At 38.0% G+C, this 14,311-nt stretch overlaps 2 protein-coding genes across 2 annotated transcripts in view; one reads left to right on the forward strand and one right to left on the reverse strand.

Moving 5' to 3' along the window:
• The window catches only part of LOC126248174 (protein wntless-like), a 212,524-nt gene that overhangs the window by 10,809 nt on the left and 187,404 nt on the right, over positions 1–14,311 (forward strand). The window lies entirely within an intron of this gene.
• Positions 2,030–14,311, reverse strand: part of LOC126248173 (AP-3 complex subunit delta-1) — a 507,526-nt gene continuing 495,244 nt past the window's right edge. The window contains exons 27-28 of the mRNA XM_049948943.1: positions 2,463–2,582; positions 2,030–2,229 (exon numbers count right to left, since the gene is read on the reverse strand). Coding sequence (XP_049804900.1) covers positions 2,128–2,229; positions 2,463–2,582 — 222 coding nt within the window. The 3' untranslated portion in view covers positions 2,030–2,127. The remainder of the gene's footprint in view (positions 2,230–2,462; positions 2,583–14,311) is intronic.

Below are 14,311 nucleotides of genomic sequence, written 5' to 3' on the forward strand. Positions count from 1 at the left end.
GGTCTCAATAATTCAAGTACATACATTTTGAACTGACTGTATTCCTCATTAGAGAGCAGTGAAAAGTACCAAAATACAGGCACAGGCACAGTTAGAAGGTAGGTCTACTATTGGAATAAAGTACCATGCAAGAGTAAAATTATGCCTTATGCAGAGACAAGTATGTTATGTTCCTCCTGTTCAGAGATTAAATGAAGTTACATTGAGATCAAATCATTACTAGTATCATCAAAGGTTAATTGTCCCTCACTTCAGTCCTCTCTCCCATTTGTGTACGATATTCTGGCTCAGTACTGTACTGTAATGTATTTTAACAGATTCTGTCATGACTTGCTGATATGTGGCAGACAATGCTGAATCTAGATCCCCACATGCAGAAGTGGCAGTTGTATACTCCATTATCAGTGGATCAGAAATCCCAGCACAGTACTTGCTCAGTAATGGATGAAAGTTGGATCCTGGTTTGGAGGATCTATGGTCTGTGCAATGTTTCCCATTGTTTGTTGCAGCATTAAGGACACTCCACCTGGATTGAGTTCAAGAACTGTTGCCACAATATCTTTTGCTCCTTTTAATAATGTGACTGTGTTTTTCCTCTCCACTTCCCAAAAGACCACATGTTTCTGAGCATATGGTTTGCACTACATGGAGCTCCACATTCCTTCCTGAATTTATGGAACCTCTCTTCAACCGACCAGTGAACAAATTGCCTTTTAAGCTACCCTAAAGATTCTGGCATGGATGTATCAGCTGTGTAGTGTATTTAGCTGGTGTTGAGGGGGTGTGTGTGTGTGTGTGTGTGTGTGTGTGTGTGTGTGTGTGTGTGTGTGTGTGTGTGTGTGCTGTCCTTTTTTCCCCCTAAGGTAAGGTAAGTCTTTCCGCTCCCGGGATTGGAATGACTCCTTACCCTCTCCCTTAAAACCCACATCCTTTTGTCTTTCCCTCTCCTTCCCTCTTTCCTGATGAAGCATCCGTTTGTTGCGAAAGCTTGAATTTCGTGTGTATGTTTGTGTTTGTTTGTGCGTCTATCGACCTGCCAGCACTTTCGTTCGGTAAGTCACATCATATCGATAAAATAATAATGACAATGATCTAAGGAACATTACATAACTAAAACTATTGTCTGTTTTGGGTTGTTTTTAACAGAGGGAGGAAATGACTCTTCCAGAAGTTTAGGTGGGAATCACTCTTTATGTGCCTGGCAACTGCTCAATGCTTCAGCTGTCTGTTGAGGGCAAATGTATCCTCATACAAAGGTTTATAATGCATTTTTATTTTTGCATACAGTAGCAGTTTAATGTGTCTATAATGCAAATTTGTGCACACTGCAGGTCATTCTTTAAACGGTTACTCATATAGTAGAAACAATACCTGCTTCCAGAATACAGATCCTTTTTTAAATGTTAATACTAATCACTTCATCACAGCTACTTCAAATATCATGAATCACTTGGAAGTAGCACCGTTTGAGTCATCCTAACCTTACTTCAACCAAGTCAGGTTCCTGTGTGGTGAACACCAAGAACAGCTTAAGTGGTTTTGCAGTTTCATAGCGATTTGTTTATTTTACTGTTAGTGCATGCTGATTATCTGGGCCTCAAACACCTGCTTACGTTTTAATACATAATCACACTGTATCATCCATTAGACATACGTGCTGTGGGACAAAGGCCTCTTTTTACAATTTTCCATGCATTATGATCTTCAATTGTACACACTGATGTTGGTCCTAAATGTTTTCTAATGTCATTCATCCACCTTAAATTGGGTCCTTGCCTTAGCAATTTTTTACCTCTTGGAATCAAGCAAAGAACTTCTTTGGTTGATTTTCCATCCAGTCACATTCCATTATCATTATACACAACTATGCTGACTTTTATTTTTGATGTCAGACTGTTCCATTATTCAACTTCCACACATATTTAAAGAAGAATTTGATGCAAGGGAGTAGGAAGATGAAGAGAACTTCAAAAACAATAAATATTTATGTAGAAAACTTTTTAATGAACATAAAAAAGAATAACATGTCTGGACAAACACAATCAATCATTCAGGAAGATTCATGTCAGCACTTTGACTAAATAACAATTCATATCCCAGACCCCCATTAATTAATTACAAAAGTAATCAAGAGCCAGGCTGAAGTAGTTTCTCTATTTCACTGATGATATTGCTTAATAGCACCTCATTGTCACTTTTACCATCAATTGATATTGCTGTACACGAACACTGAAAATTTTTTTATCACAAATTAGCAAGCATCAAGAGACAACAGTTGGACAAGTCAAGGAGAATATAAACAATTTAAAAATATGAGAACAATTTCCTCTCTATGTGTTATGCTATATGACAAGACCCATCTCAATTACTGGCTGAATGTTCATTCATCAATGAAGTATGATGAATAAAAAAGCATGTCAAAAAATGAAAATAGTATGGCATTACTTTATACAGATACTTACATCCACCTTAAGTAACAAACATATATGAGATCCATCAACTGATCGGCTGTACAAAGATGCTGTATTTTCAGTTTGTTCCACAAGAACAAAATTACAGTGGAAACAGATCTGCGATATCATCTGAAATAATAACAGAAATGTGTGCACTTATGTCAGCAGAAAATTATCTGAATTCATTGCATGTCTCATATAACATCACACACACAAATTTCCCCATGCTACAAAAACTGAGCAAGATCTCATTGATGACACTTCTAGGTGGATGACAGTTCAAATCCGGAAGTCAATCAAATTTAGATATTCCAGGGTTTCCTTAAAGTGCTTACAGCAAATGTTGGTATGTGACGTTTGAAAAACAAATGGATGGCTGATTTAGAAAGACTACCCAACAAATAAACTGCAACACACGTTTTATCTGCCAAAATGTGGGAACTTAAGACTCAATGGGGCGAAAATCTACTTCATGGGGGGGGGGGGGGGGGGGGGAAGGGAAAACAATAACAAAAATAAATACCCTATGTACAAAAGTGAGGCTCAAAATCTGCTGCTGGATAACATTCAATACTGTGTTGCTCCACTCCGAGCATTGTAACATGCTGGAAACCTTGGTGTGCTGTCCACAAAGTAGTTGAGATGTTGCTTCTCTGCTCACATTTGTCTCACTCTTTGACTACTACTTTTCTAATGTCATGCAGTGTGTGAGGTATGTTTCTGTGACAAAGCACTGCAAGTTTTAACTGGTTTCAAGCATAACAAATCAGGGTCATGTCACCAGATACCGCAGACCATTCCATTTAGTTGAAACCCATCCCCAGGAGGAAGCAGTTCACAAGGTGCTCACAAAGTGCTACTGCATGATGATATTTAAAGACAAACACATTGCCAAAGTCTTGACTGTAGGAGGAGGACAACATGTTGGAGGATCCTGTATCAACACTGCAAAGTCCTCAAATTATCCTTGATACAGATGGCATCATGGTCTATGGGTAGTATCTGACTATTAATCCAAAAATCCTGTGTTCGATCCCAGTCACTGCATAGGTTTTGAACAATGATCATCAGCTACAGTACCCGAAGATTTCCTGTATAAAGAATCATCATCATTCAGCCTACAACTTGTGGGGGTGGGGAGGAGAGAAGGGAATACAGGTTCAGGCGACCCTCTTGCCCCTGCAGTGGCAAAGAGACTCTAAAAGGGAGAAAAATCAGAATTAGTTAATAGCAAGAGTACCTCTCATTTGTATTTTTAGGATGAGACTGCCAAAGAGAAGGTGACCACAACAACAAGAATGAAAACAAAAAGCATGTGCCCCCCCCCCACACACACACACACAAACTTCTTTCATTAGTACAATTAATAACTTCATTTCATTGTTCCCAGTCCATCTATTTAGATTTCATAATTTCATGGCAGTATTTAAAATTAGAAAACTCCATCCCATCTGTATAATATAAGCATTACTGTTACTTAATAAGTAGAGAAAAGCATAATAAAAACTGAACTGTATTAGCACACAGTAACAAACAAGGCCAATAAAATAAATAAATAAATTTCTGTAAAATCAGTGGCACGAAGCACTAGCAAGTTCCAAAGTGCTACCAGCAGGCCAGCTAGCAGAATGACAGTGCATAGAGTGTTAAAAAGAATGGGATACCATGGTCAAGTAGCTGTTCACAAGTAACACATTTCTATAGTGAATACAAGGCGAAGCTTGAGATGGTGTGCAGAGTGCTCCCACTTGACAGTGAATGGCTCAAAAAGTGTGATTTGGATTGATGAATCATGCTATACCATATGACAATCTGACCGAAGGATTGGCATTTGGCAAATGCCTGGAGAACATTACCTGTCATTATGTATAGCACTAACAGTGAAGTATGGAGGTCGTGGTACTGTACGAGAATGGTGTGGTCCCCTTATTGTGCTTAAGAGAACACTTAATGTGGAAGGATATGAACACGTTTTCCAGTATTGTGTACTGTATACTGTAAAGGAACAGCTCGAGTACAACTGATCGGACCAGCATGATAATGCACCCTGTCATAAAGCAGCATCTGTGGGACAACTGTCTGTGGACAACATCATTCCTGAAATGGACTGGCCTAATCAGTGTCCCAACCCGAACCCAACAGAACTCCTTAGGGATGAGACAGAATGTTGACTCTGCTCCAGACCACAGCATCCCACATCACTACCTACTCTGATTTCGGCTCTTTGGGAAGAATGGGCTGCCATTCCTCCACAGACATTCAGACACCACTTGAAGTGTTCCCAGCTAAGTTCAAGCCATCATAAAGGTGAAGGTTAAACACAACCCATACTAATGAGCCCATCTCATTTGATTACTATATGTAGAGGCACTTTAAACTGTGTCCATCTCGACAGCTGAGGGGTAAGTGTATCTGGCTGCAATGTGTAAGACCTGGGTTCAATTCCCAGTACTGCCAAGGATTTTTCTTTGGTGAGAGGACTGCTACAGGGTGCACTCCATCTCGTGATGCCAATTGAGGAGCTACTTAATTGAGGAGTGCCAGCTCCACAGTCTGGAAAGGTGTCAAAATGACTAGGAGAACAGTGTGCTGACTGCATGCCCCTCCATACTGCATCCACATGATGGCGCAAGGCAAACAATGACAACGGCTGATTGACATCCCTTGGGCCTTCAAGGCATGGACGACGAGCTTGTTACCTTTAAACTGCATCCATGTTGTAACTGATTGGAATGTTTAAGAAAAGCCCTTGAGTGAATGGTTTGGTGCAGTAAGATAGTATACACAGTTCATATTCCAATGATACAGCAAGCGTGACAGTTATCAGTGTAGGAAGTAGAATCTGTTAGCAAATAGAATTAACATATTTAGTCTTACACTTATGACACTTGCAACTAAGAAGTAATGAACTTCTGAATGAATGAGGATACGGCTCATTTTTATTCTCTACATGTCAGGAAACTATTTCTGAAAAATTGCCGCTCTTTCAATACAGATGCCAGCTGTTATCATTTTGTTAACTCATGATTTTTTTTGTTCATTAATAATGCAGAAAGCATTTGAGAGATTTACTGAGGGAGATTCCAAGTTAGTTAGGATGTTTATAATACTTCTTTTAGTTTAGCAAATACATGCAATACCTAGTAACATATATTTTGCTGCCTTCTTTAGAAGTTATTATTAAAGCATCATTCAGTATCTGAGGAAGTCTGTGAAATCTGATAGAAGGTTCAGTTAAGAGACATAATCAGAAAAAAATCGAGTTCCTTTATATGGTAGAGCTAAATATTGAAATTAATTGGCATATTTAAGTAAATGTATTATTTGAAAAACAGTGCACTAATAAAATTAAGCTTAATATTATTTGATGTTGCATCATATACATACATTCATTACAGCAGACAAAATAGTGTATTCAGATTCAATCTTCGTATTTTACCTGAGCTGTGTCTTGCATGATATTCTTAAGATGAAATGAGTTGTGGTAGGGAAGCTGCCCACTTGTAAGTAGATCAGACACTGTATCTGCTCCACATACTCTGGCTATCATAAAAGTTGAGCATGGAATGTTGACCCAGAAGTCCAGCTTCTCATGTGACGACATGTCGTCAGATGACTGAAATTGGGTGCATCAGGGAATAATAAATGTTTCTTTGCTTAAAATTTACTTAATAGTTAAGTGTATAATATATTTCTACTGTCATATTTATTATATTCCTGAATGTAAAATACATTGATATAAACCTAAATGATAATGGTTACCTGAACCATGTAAGTAAGGGTTCCCCGTAATTTATGAGACTGGTCAACACTAAGTACTCGGAGAAATAGCTGCAATTCAGTTGAGCCACTGGGAGGTAAGGTCAAATTAAGATTTAACCCATAATCATCATTTAGCTCCTAGAAGTCAAGAACGGCACATTAGTAGTAATAACTGAAACATGTGAAAAAAATTGACTGCAACAGGAATCTCAGTAATGGTCTTTTTTGATCAGTGAACATTTACATCAGCATCTTTCACCAATATAGTAGTAACTTCAAAATATGTAGCTGTGACAAACAGTTGAGCATACTCAATATCTTGTCAGACACTTTTTTTATTTTGCTGTTAATGATTTAATTTCTTTAATAGATAAGTTTTACTTACTGGTTTTATTAATTTCACCAAAGATGTATTGCTGACTGAGACACAAAATTCTTTCAAGAGAGAAGGTGACTGATTCTTCAACACTACAGTTATAGCCACCTCATCAGTTTCACACAGGCTCGTTCCATACACCTGCAAAACATAACATTGAATTGCAGTAAATGATGCCGAGAGAAAATTTCCTGCGAAACAGTCATGATAGCTTTCCCTGAAAATTACCAAAAACTAGTGGTTCAGGCACCACACCAATGATAGAAACATACTATACTCATTCGTAACATAGAAACCCAACCTCTTTGAGGATCTTCACATAAATACTGGGGTCAGCAATCTGTAAACGGGCACCTAGGTACAAAGGTCTTGGAAAATGAGCAAAAAGTGTGTATGTTCAGCAAAATGATAACAATACACACTCATTTTCCAGTTGGTATCTTGAATATAAAAGATATCACACAATCTATTCCAAAACTTCAAGAAATTTTGATCGTATGTTAAGGCTGCCAGTGACACAAAAATCAGTCTCTAGACAATTGTGGATGAGACACAAACCAAAATAGAAATCTACTGCCTGCTGAATATTGGATATTGTCTTCTTTTGAAGGAAAGAGGAGTGACACAGCAATCAGTACTACTGGCATTGAAAAGCAGCTTAAATCATTAATCCTCAATAAGGCCCCAGAGCCTCATGGAGTCCCTGTCAAGCTCTATATGGGATTTGCAAGTGAATAGCTTCACACTTGGCAGTAATTGGCCACATATCCATTGAGGTCTTAGGTTTATTATTGTATGCCAAGTGTGTGTGTGTGTGTGTGTGTGTGTGTCAATAAAACCATTTGGAATCATATGCTTAATGACTCATAGCTGTACCATTTTAAAAATGTGCTCCCCTCCAGCCCCTTCCTCCCCCAATCATCACAGTGAAAGTGTAGTACGTGGTGTAAATATGACTGGAAAAGCAGCCTGTGACCACTGAAAGATATTTAAATTTAAATTACCATTCACTTCTCCAATCAAAGCATCCACATATCTCATCTTTGTGTTAAAAGAGCTGTTATCTGCTGTCAAATAGTGTCACAGGTTGCATCCAACAACTCTCCATAGAAATTGTCCATGTCTTATTAATTGACAAAAATCCAGCTGATGTTGAAGTATAATCCTTTAAAATGTCTAAAAGAAAGAACAACAACTGTGACTGGTTACAGTAATTTGTATTTTAGATTGATATGTTTACATAATGGAGGAAAAAAGAGCACAGTCCATAACTAGCTACAAAAAATGAATCCCATCTATGAAAAAGGAAGTAGAACTGATCAACACAACTACTGTCCTATAGCACTCACATCTATTTGTAATAGAATCCAAGAACACGACTTACCAGGAACATAATAATATTATCAGTGAAAATCAGCATGGTTTCCAGAAACACTCATCATGCAAAAAACAACTCATATTCTTTACACATAATATTCTCAGTGTTAAGGATAGAGGCAAGCAGGTTAATCAGTGCTTCTAGGTTTTAGGAAAACTTTTGATACAATTGATCTCAACACTTCCCGAAGAAAATAAATTCCTACAGGATGTCTAACAATATTTTTGGCTGGACTGAAAATTTGCTTTTAGGCATTATTCAGTATGTTACCTGGGTAAAATGTCATCTATAGACAATGAAGTAATATCTAGTATGCTCGAGGGGAGTGTAACAGAACCACTGCTTTTTCAGGAAATACCTTAATAATTTAGTACATAGTAGTACTGTGAAACTATTTTTTTATTATTATTATAATATATAAATAACACTCGAGTGGATGGGATTCACTTCAGGTCAGACTAACAGGGGACATCATGTTTGTACAAAGAAGGGTGTTGTGAATGACCACAGGCTTTAATGAATGGCAAAAGAGGGTATTAAAAAAAAAAAAAAAAAAAAAATGTTGAAAAATCCTACCTGGAGGACACTGAAGAAAGACACTGTACATCTCAAGAGAACCTGCTTAGATTAATTCAGAACTGTTCTTCAAGCCAAAAATTATAAATATTTCTCAAACACTTTAATATCTATCCCACAGTGTTCATACAGATAAAATTAGGCAAGTGACAGCTGCCTTCTGTAATGATACTTTCCCCTATACTAATATCATTTTTGAGAAGAATACTGCTTGAGCACAACATATAACTTGTGATCATATGTTATAATAAGATTTTTTGTGTACAGGGATTCAGTGGCTTTGAAACTGTTATAAAATCAATAAGTGCAGGTGTTTGAAAGGATGTTAAAAACATGGGAAAGTATTGTTGCTTGGTACCGTATATAATGTTAGAAAGCTGCGACAAAAGAAAAGAGAACATTACAGATTTAAAATGACGTCAAAGCCAAAACATACCAAATGAGAACAATGGGTGAAGTATTCAGTGAATTTGGAAGGAAAATTTTACTGACCAATCAGATTAAACATCTCAAGCAGTTTTAATGTCATGTAAAGCCAGTAAATGGTTCAAAATCATCTTTACAGTTGCTCACTTATCATGTTCACATCAGAACATGATTATGAAGATAAAGGTAATATCAAAATACTGAATTTGTTCTACCAAAATTGTATCACTGTTTTCAATCATTGTATGAATGCTGAAATGACAGATATTGAAGTAAATGACTGTGGGCTAAAGTAATCAACTAAAATCACTTAACACTGGAAAGACATCAGGACCAAATAAGACACCTGCGAGATTCCCCAGAGATTACGTGGAAGGCCGTGCTCCCCCTTCTAACAGTAGTTTATTGTAAGTCATTGGAGCAATGAATGACACTTAGTGACTGGAAAAAAGTGCAAGTTGTTCTCTTTTCCAAAAGGAATGTCAGACAAATGTACATAATTATGGGCCTAGATCACAAAATTCAGTGCCTTGTAGAATTATTCAACGTGTTCTACACTCAAGCATTATGATATTTTTGTAGAATGAAGACCTTCTCTCCGAACATTAATGTAGATTCCGCAATCAGAGATCTTGCAAAACCCATCTTTTATGTTCTTTGACTTCCAGAAGGCATTCAATACAATTCTGCACTGTCACTTAGCGAACAGCACTTTAACCAAGTACTGGACCAGATCTGTGACTGAATTCAGGACTTCGTAGCTAACCTTCCGTTCTTGCAGGGACAAAATCATCAGATGTTGAAGTAACTTTGGGAGGACACCAAGGGAGTGTTGTAGGGCCCATTAATGTTTACTAGTTTGAATGGAATCTTATTGAGAAAGGAAGAAAAGTTATGAAAAAAAACCCAAACATGAAAATTTTTCCATCACATGGCATAACATAAATGGGTTTGGTTACAAATGACAGATGAATGGCAATACAACAGTTATGGTGTGAGTTGCACATTAAACTAATGCAATGCAATGCAATGTGCATGACCACACAAGTTCGTCACTCAACACTGGTGGCACTGTTAGTTAGGTAAGCCCATCCACCATGGCAAGGTCATATGACACTGGAAGTAAAAATCAGTTTTTACTGTCCTGAGGCCAAAAAACCACATAAAAAACAACAATGACATCAGTTTTTAATTGTCATGACACTGGTGCAAGAAATGTTCAGTATGAACTGTTTTCTGCCGCAAGTAGAAATCGAGAAACTGAACATTCCACAACAGACTGAAGAGTCTCAGCGGTCATGTTCAGAATGCATTGTGCAATTTGTACCTTCAATTCAGCTACTTTTGTAGTTGGAGCACTGAACATGGCATCTTTCAGTTAACCCCACAGCCAAATGTTACACATATTAAAATCAGGTGATCCAGACAACCAGGCTGCAGGGAAATGATGGCTGATAATTGTAGAATTTCCAAAATGTTTTTGCAGCAGCTGCTTTACTGACTGTGCAATGTGCAGAGTGCAACCTTGCATAAAAGTGATACTTCCCACATATCCATGCTGTCGAAGGGTTGGAAAGATGTTGGTGCATGAAACACACTTGTAGCATTCACCATTGACAGTACATGTACCAAGGCTCACAAGATCCATCTTCTCAAAAAAGTATGGCCCTGCAATAAACAATGCTGTCAACCCACAAAACACACTTACCTTTGCAGAATGAAGCAGTACCGGTTAATGTGTGAGCAGATTTTCCATTTCCCATATTCTGAAATTCTGTGTATTGACATGTAAATGGTTTTCATCTGTCCACAGAATGTTCCATGGCCATTCATTGTACACCTCCATGAGAGGTCTTTGTCTTACTGGCAAATCAGCATGAAGCAACTTCTGAACAACAGTAATTTTGTGTGGATAACAGTTCAGGATGTTTTGTAGAATTTTATACACTGTGCTCACAGACATGTCCAAAGTTCGGGCAATGCCCTAAGCACTGCATGTTTACACACCACCGCTCAACCCCTCCTGCAATGTTGTGGCCACATTGTCTACTGACACTGGCTCAACTGTTTTCTCCCCCTGCCACATTGCATTTGAAAAGACAATCATTTTCTCCAGACTTTGGCAGACATCAGATCAATGACTGTTTTCATACCACTGACTGTCCAGAAATTCTGCAGAGCTACTGGCACACAGTCATTATTCTTGTAAAAGAGCGTACCAGCAGCGTGTGATCCTGCATTGAAGCTGTCATGCTTTTATCTTGGACACAAACTGAGGAACAGTTGTGTATCCTGTATCTTATTTTGTATATTCTTCCACTTACAGTGCCACCTCGTGGCAAAACTTTGTTAATTTTTTTCTCTCCCCCCCCCCCTCCCCCCCAAAAGAGTGTTCCATTAAAATATGATGTCATTCAGAGCAGTGGTTTTTCCTTTTCACATCGTTTTGAAACTGGAACTGTAATTATAATCACTATATATAGGCTGTTTATAGATAATTCTTTTATATACAGGTAAGTAGCAACACCCTGAATGATACCAGGCAAATGCTAGCTGGATCTTTAATATGGCTATGCCCTATGCATATCAAGCCAAAATTGTGATCCATCTCCAGTGACTGACATTCATGACACACTAACATTTTATTCTTCCTTCCAACATTTTTCATGGTTACTCAAACAACTTCCCACTAAGACTACAAGGATCTGCATGTTCAACCAACATACTAGATATTAGCACCAAAGAGGTGTGGAATGTGCTTCATCAGTCAACAAGTCAAAACTCCAGATACACATAGAAACAATTTGTCAGTCTTACCCCCAGAATATTTCAGTGATATAGCAACATGCAAGAATACCATTGGTGCTGAGCTTGAGCCTCAACCAATTTTCATACTGAAATTGCATAAACAGAGTTGTAATAAATTTATTTTGTCTGGACACGGTTATGTTTCTAAGCACTATTTTTCAGCAGCACTATTTATGAACAGACAGAAAGTGCACATAAATATGGGAATGGAAGAATCTTTGTAATAGGGCACATGTGAACAGAATGTGGTTCCTACTGGTACTAACTCATTATACTGACCATTTCCACTGAGTTGTCACTAGCCAGTCTGGACTTCTTTTGATGGAGTTGATATTCCTGATGCTTCTTCATAGCCCTCTTTTAGCTTCGAGATGACTTTTCTCTTCGATTTTTTCGCTGTAACAGACATCAATCAAACTACAAGACTTCAGTAGCGATGTTTATAAAATACATGCTATGCTCTGGATTACTGCAATAACTTACTTAACATTTTTAATGTAAATATCAGTTTGGAGTGCACACAACAGTCTCCTGAGAAAGCCATTCACAGTGCTTACTCAAGCCCATTGACATGGCTAGTACATGTGTATGTTGTTTCCCAGTGCTGTCTATAAAATCTTTAGTGTTGGTGGAATATAACTGAGGCAAGACAACTATTTTCTGCCTTTATTAGACCTTTTTTGCTTCAAATGATCGTTCCTGTCATATGCCTGAATACTGACCATTCCTCGTGTGACACTGTATAACGTCGAAATGCGTTGTCCCCACATGGCAGTACAAGATACACAATGATTTCTGGTTCTGGGGAATCTGTTCTCAAGCATAGCTTGCACTAACATTTTCCACTACTGGAAAGAGGCAACTTGAGGATAGTGATGAACTGTAGTGACCCTGTTATGGCCTGTCTTTTGCCAAAGAGTGTTATACGCACATTCAATCAGGCATAAGTTCAGTCAGCTTGCAGGACACACTAAATATCTGTTGTTTTAGTGTTGCAGGTAACTCTTCCACCAGGCCATTGTAGTCTGGCATTATCAGGCATAATAATGAAATGTAAGCATACATGCAACATTAAAAAGATGTGCTTAGAAGACATCCCTACTGATCACAAATGTCACAGCACACTTGGAAACTCTGGCATTGGCTTATGAGCTCTTGCGATTATGCTGCCTCAGATGAGAACATTGGTCCCTTTACACAATACTGGCACGGTTGTGACATGTCATCCATTAACAAGAGACTATCCCATCTTTCCTGGATCTATTCATGGTGAGTGAGACACAACATCTGCCAAACCATATGGTGCTTCTGTGACAGGTTGTCACACACAGAGAGCAACCTCTCAAAAGCAATTATACACAGTCTGACAGGAGGCGTGAGATGCAAAGGCTGCTATGGGGTCTCTAATCACAGCAGGCTCTGTGCTATTTGGACATCTTTAGACCCTTAAGCTAACAATCCCAGTGTTGTGCTGTAGCATGTATTTGACTTCGTTTGTACTGCTGCTGAATATTTCCTCTCTCCTGTAACCCTCTCTCCAACTGAATTTCGGCACAGCAACATTTAGCTCTTATCTCAAACTTTGGCCAGCCTCTTATTTGCCAATGATATGATCATGTGTGAAGTTGTCCAAACGTGTTTATTGTGTCATCCTGTTTCACTGTTACTCAGTGTGTGCCAAATGCATAGAACGTGTAGTCAGATGCCAACATTCAAGACCTCTACTCAACAAAACTTGTTTCATGCACACTAAAGTGTCTCTTACGAGTGTGTCGTGTATGGCAGATGTTTCACAAACTGGTATACACGTAACCTAGGTTTTAGCTTCCGACTCCCATTTTTCAATGTTGCACTGTTTCAAAAGTAAAACCCTTTTAAAACATAGTAACACAAGGAATTGGCATTGGACCTGATGTATAATAAAAGTTAGTGAAACATAGATGAAAGCTTGTTTCTTTAGTTTTATTTCACTTTTTATCAGTATGAACCTTTCCTTTTTAGGTTTCTTTTTCTGTGGCTTTAAAATGAAAACATAAATAAACATGACATGCACTTTGCTGCCACTTGTTGTCAATTACGTTGTGGAAATACACAACAGCCTCACCACAGTAACTTGTGAAATTTCTGTGACTCCTATCTTTTCCTTGTTCAGGGTGTATATGCAGATAAGAATAAAGAAATTCCTATATTTTTCCCGGTTAAAAATACACTTTTTTGGTGAAAACAGACTATATCCCTGGTGAAAGTACATTTTTCCACATTAAGTGATAATACACTTTCCCTTGGAGCTGTAAAACTTATCAATCCTATGAATGGTGAAGGTTTTATACCCTGGCATACTTACAGCTTACTGGTACTTTAGGAAGCTAGGCAAAAAGTAACTGATTCTGGAAAGATCTCTGATGTACGGCAACATTCACACTGCACATTTTCATATTATGAAAGTATAAACACTAATTCCACCAAATACATCACAGTAGCATCTGAAGCACTGAAATCAAAATTGTGATACACTTTTGTTAGCCAATCATA

This window comes from Schistocerca nitens, chromosome 3 (genome assembly GCF_023898315.1).
Source record: "Schistocerca nitens isolate TAMUIC-IGC-003100 chromosome 3, iqSchNite1.1, whole genome shotgun sequence".
Lineage (NCBI taxonomy): Eukaryota > Metazoa > Arthropoda > Insecta > Orthoptera > Acrididae > Schistocerca > Schistocerca nitens.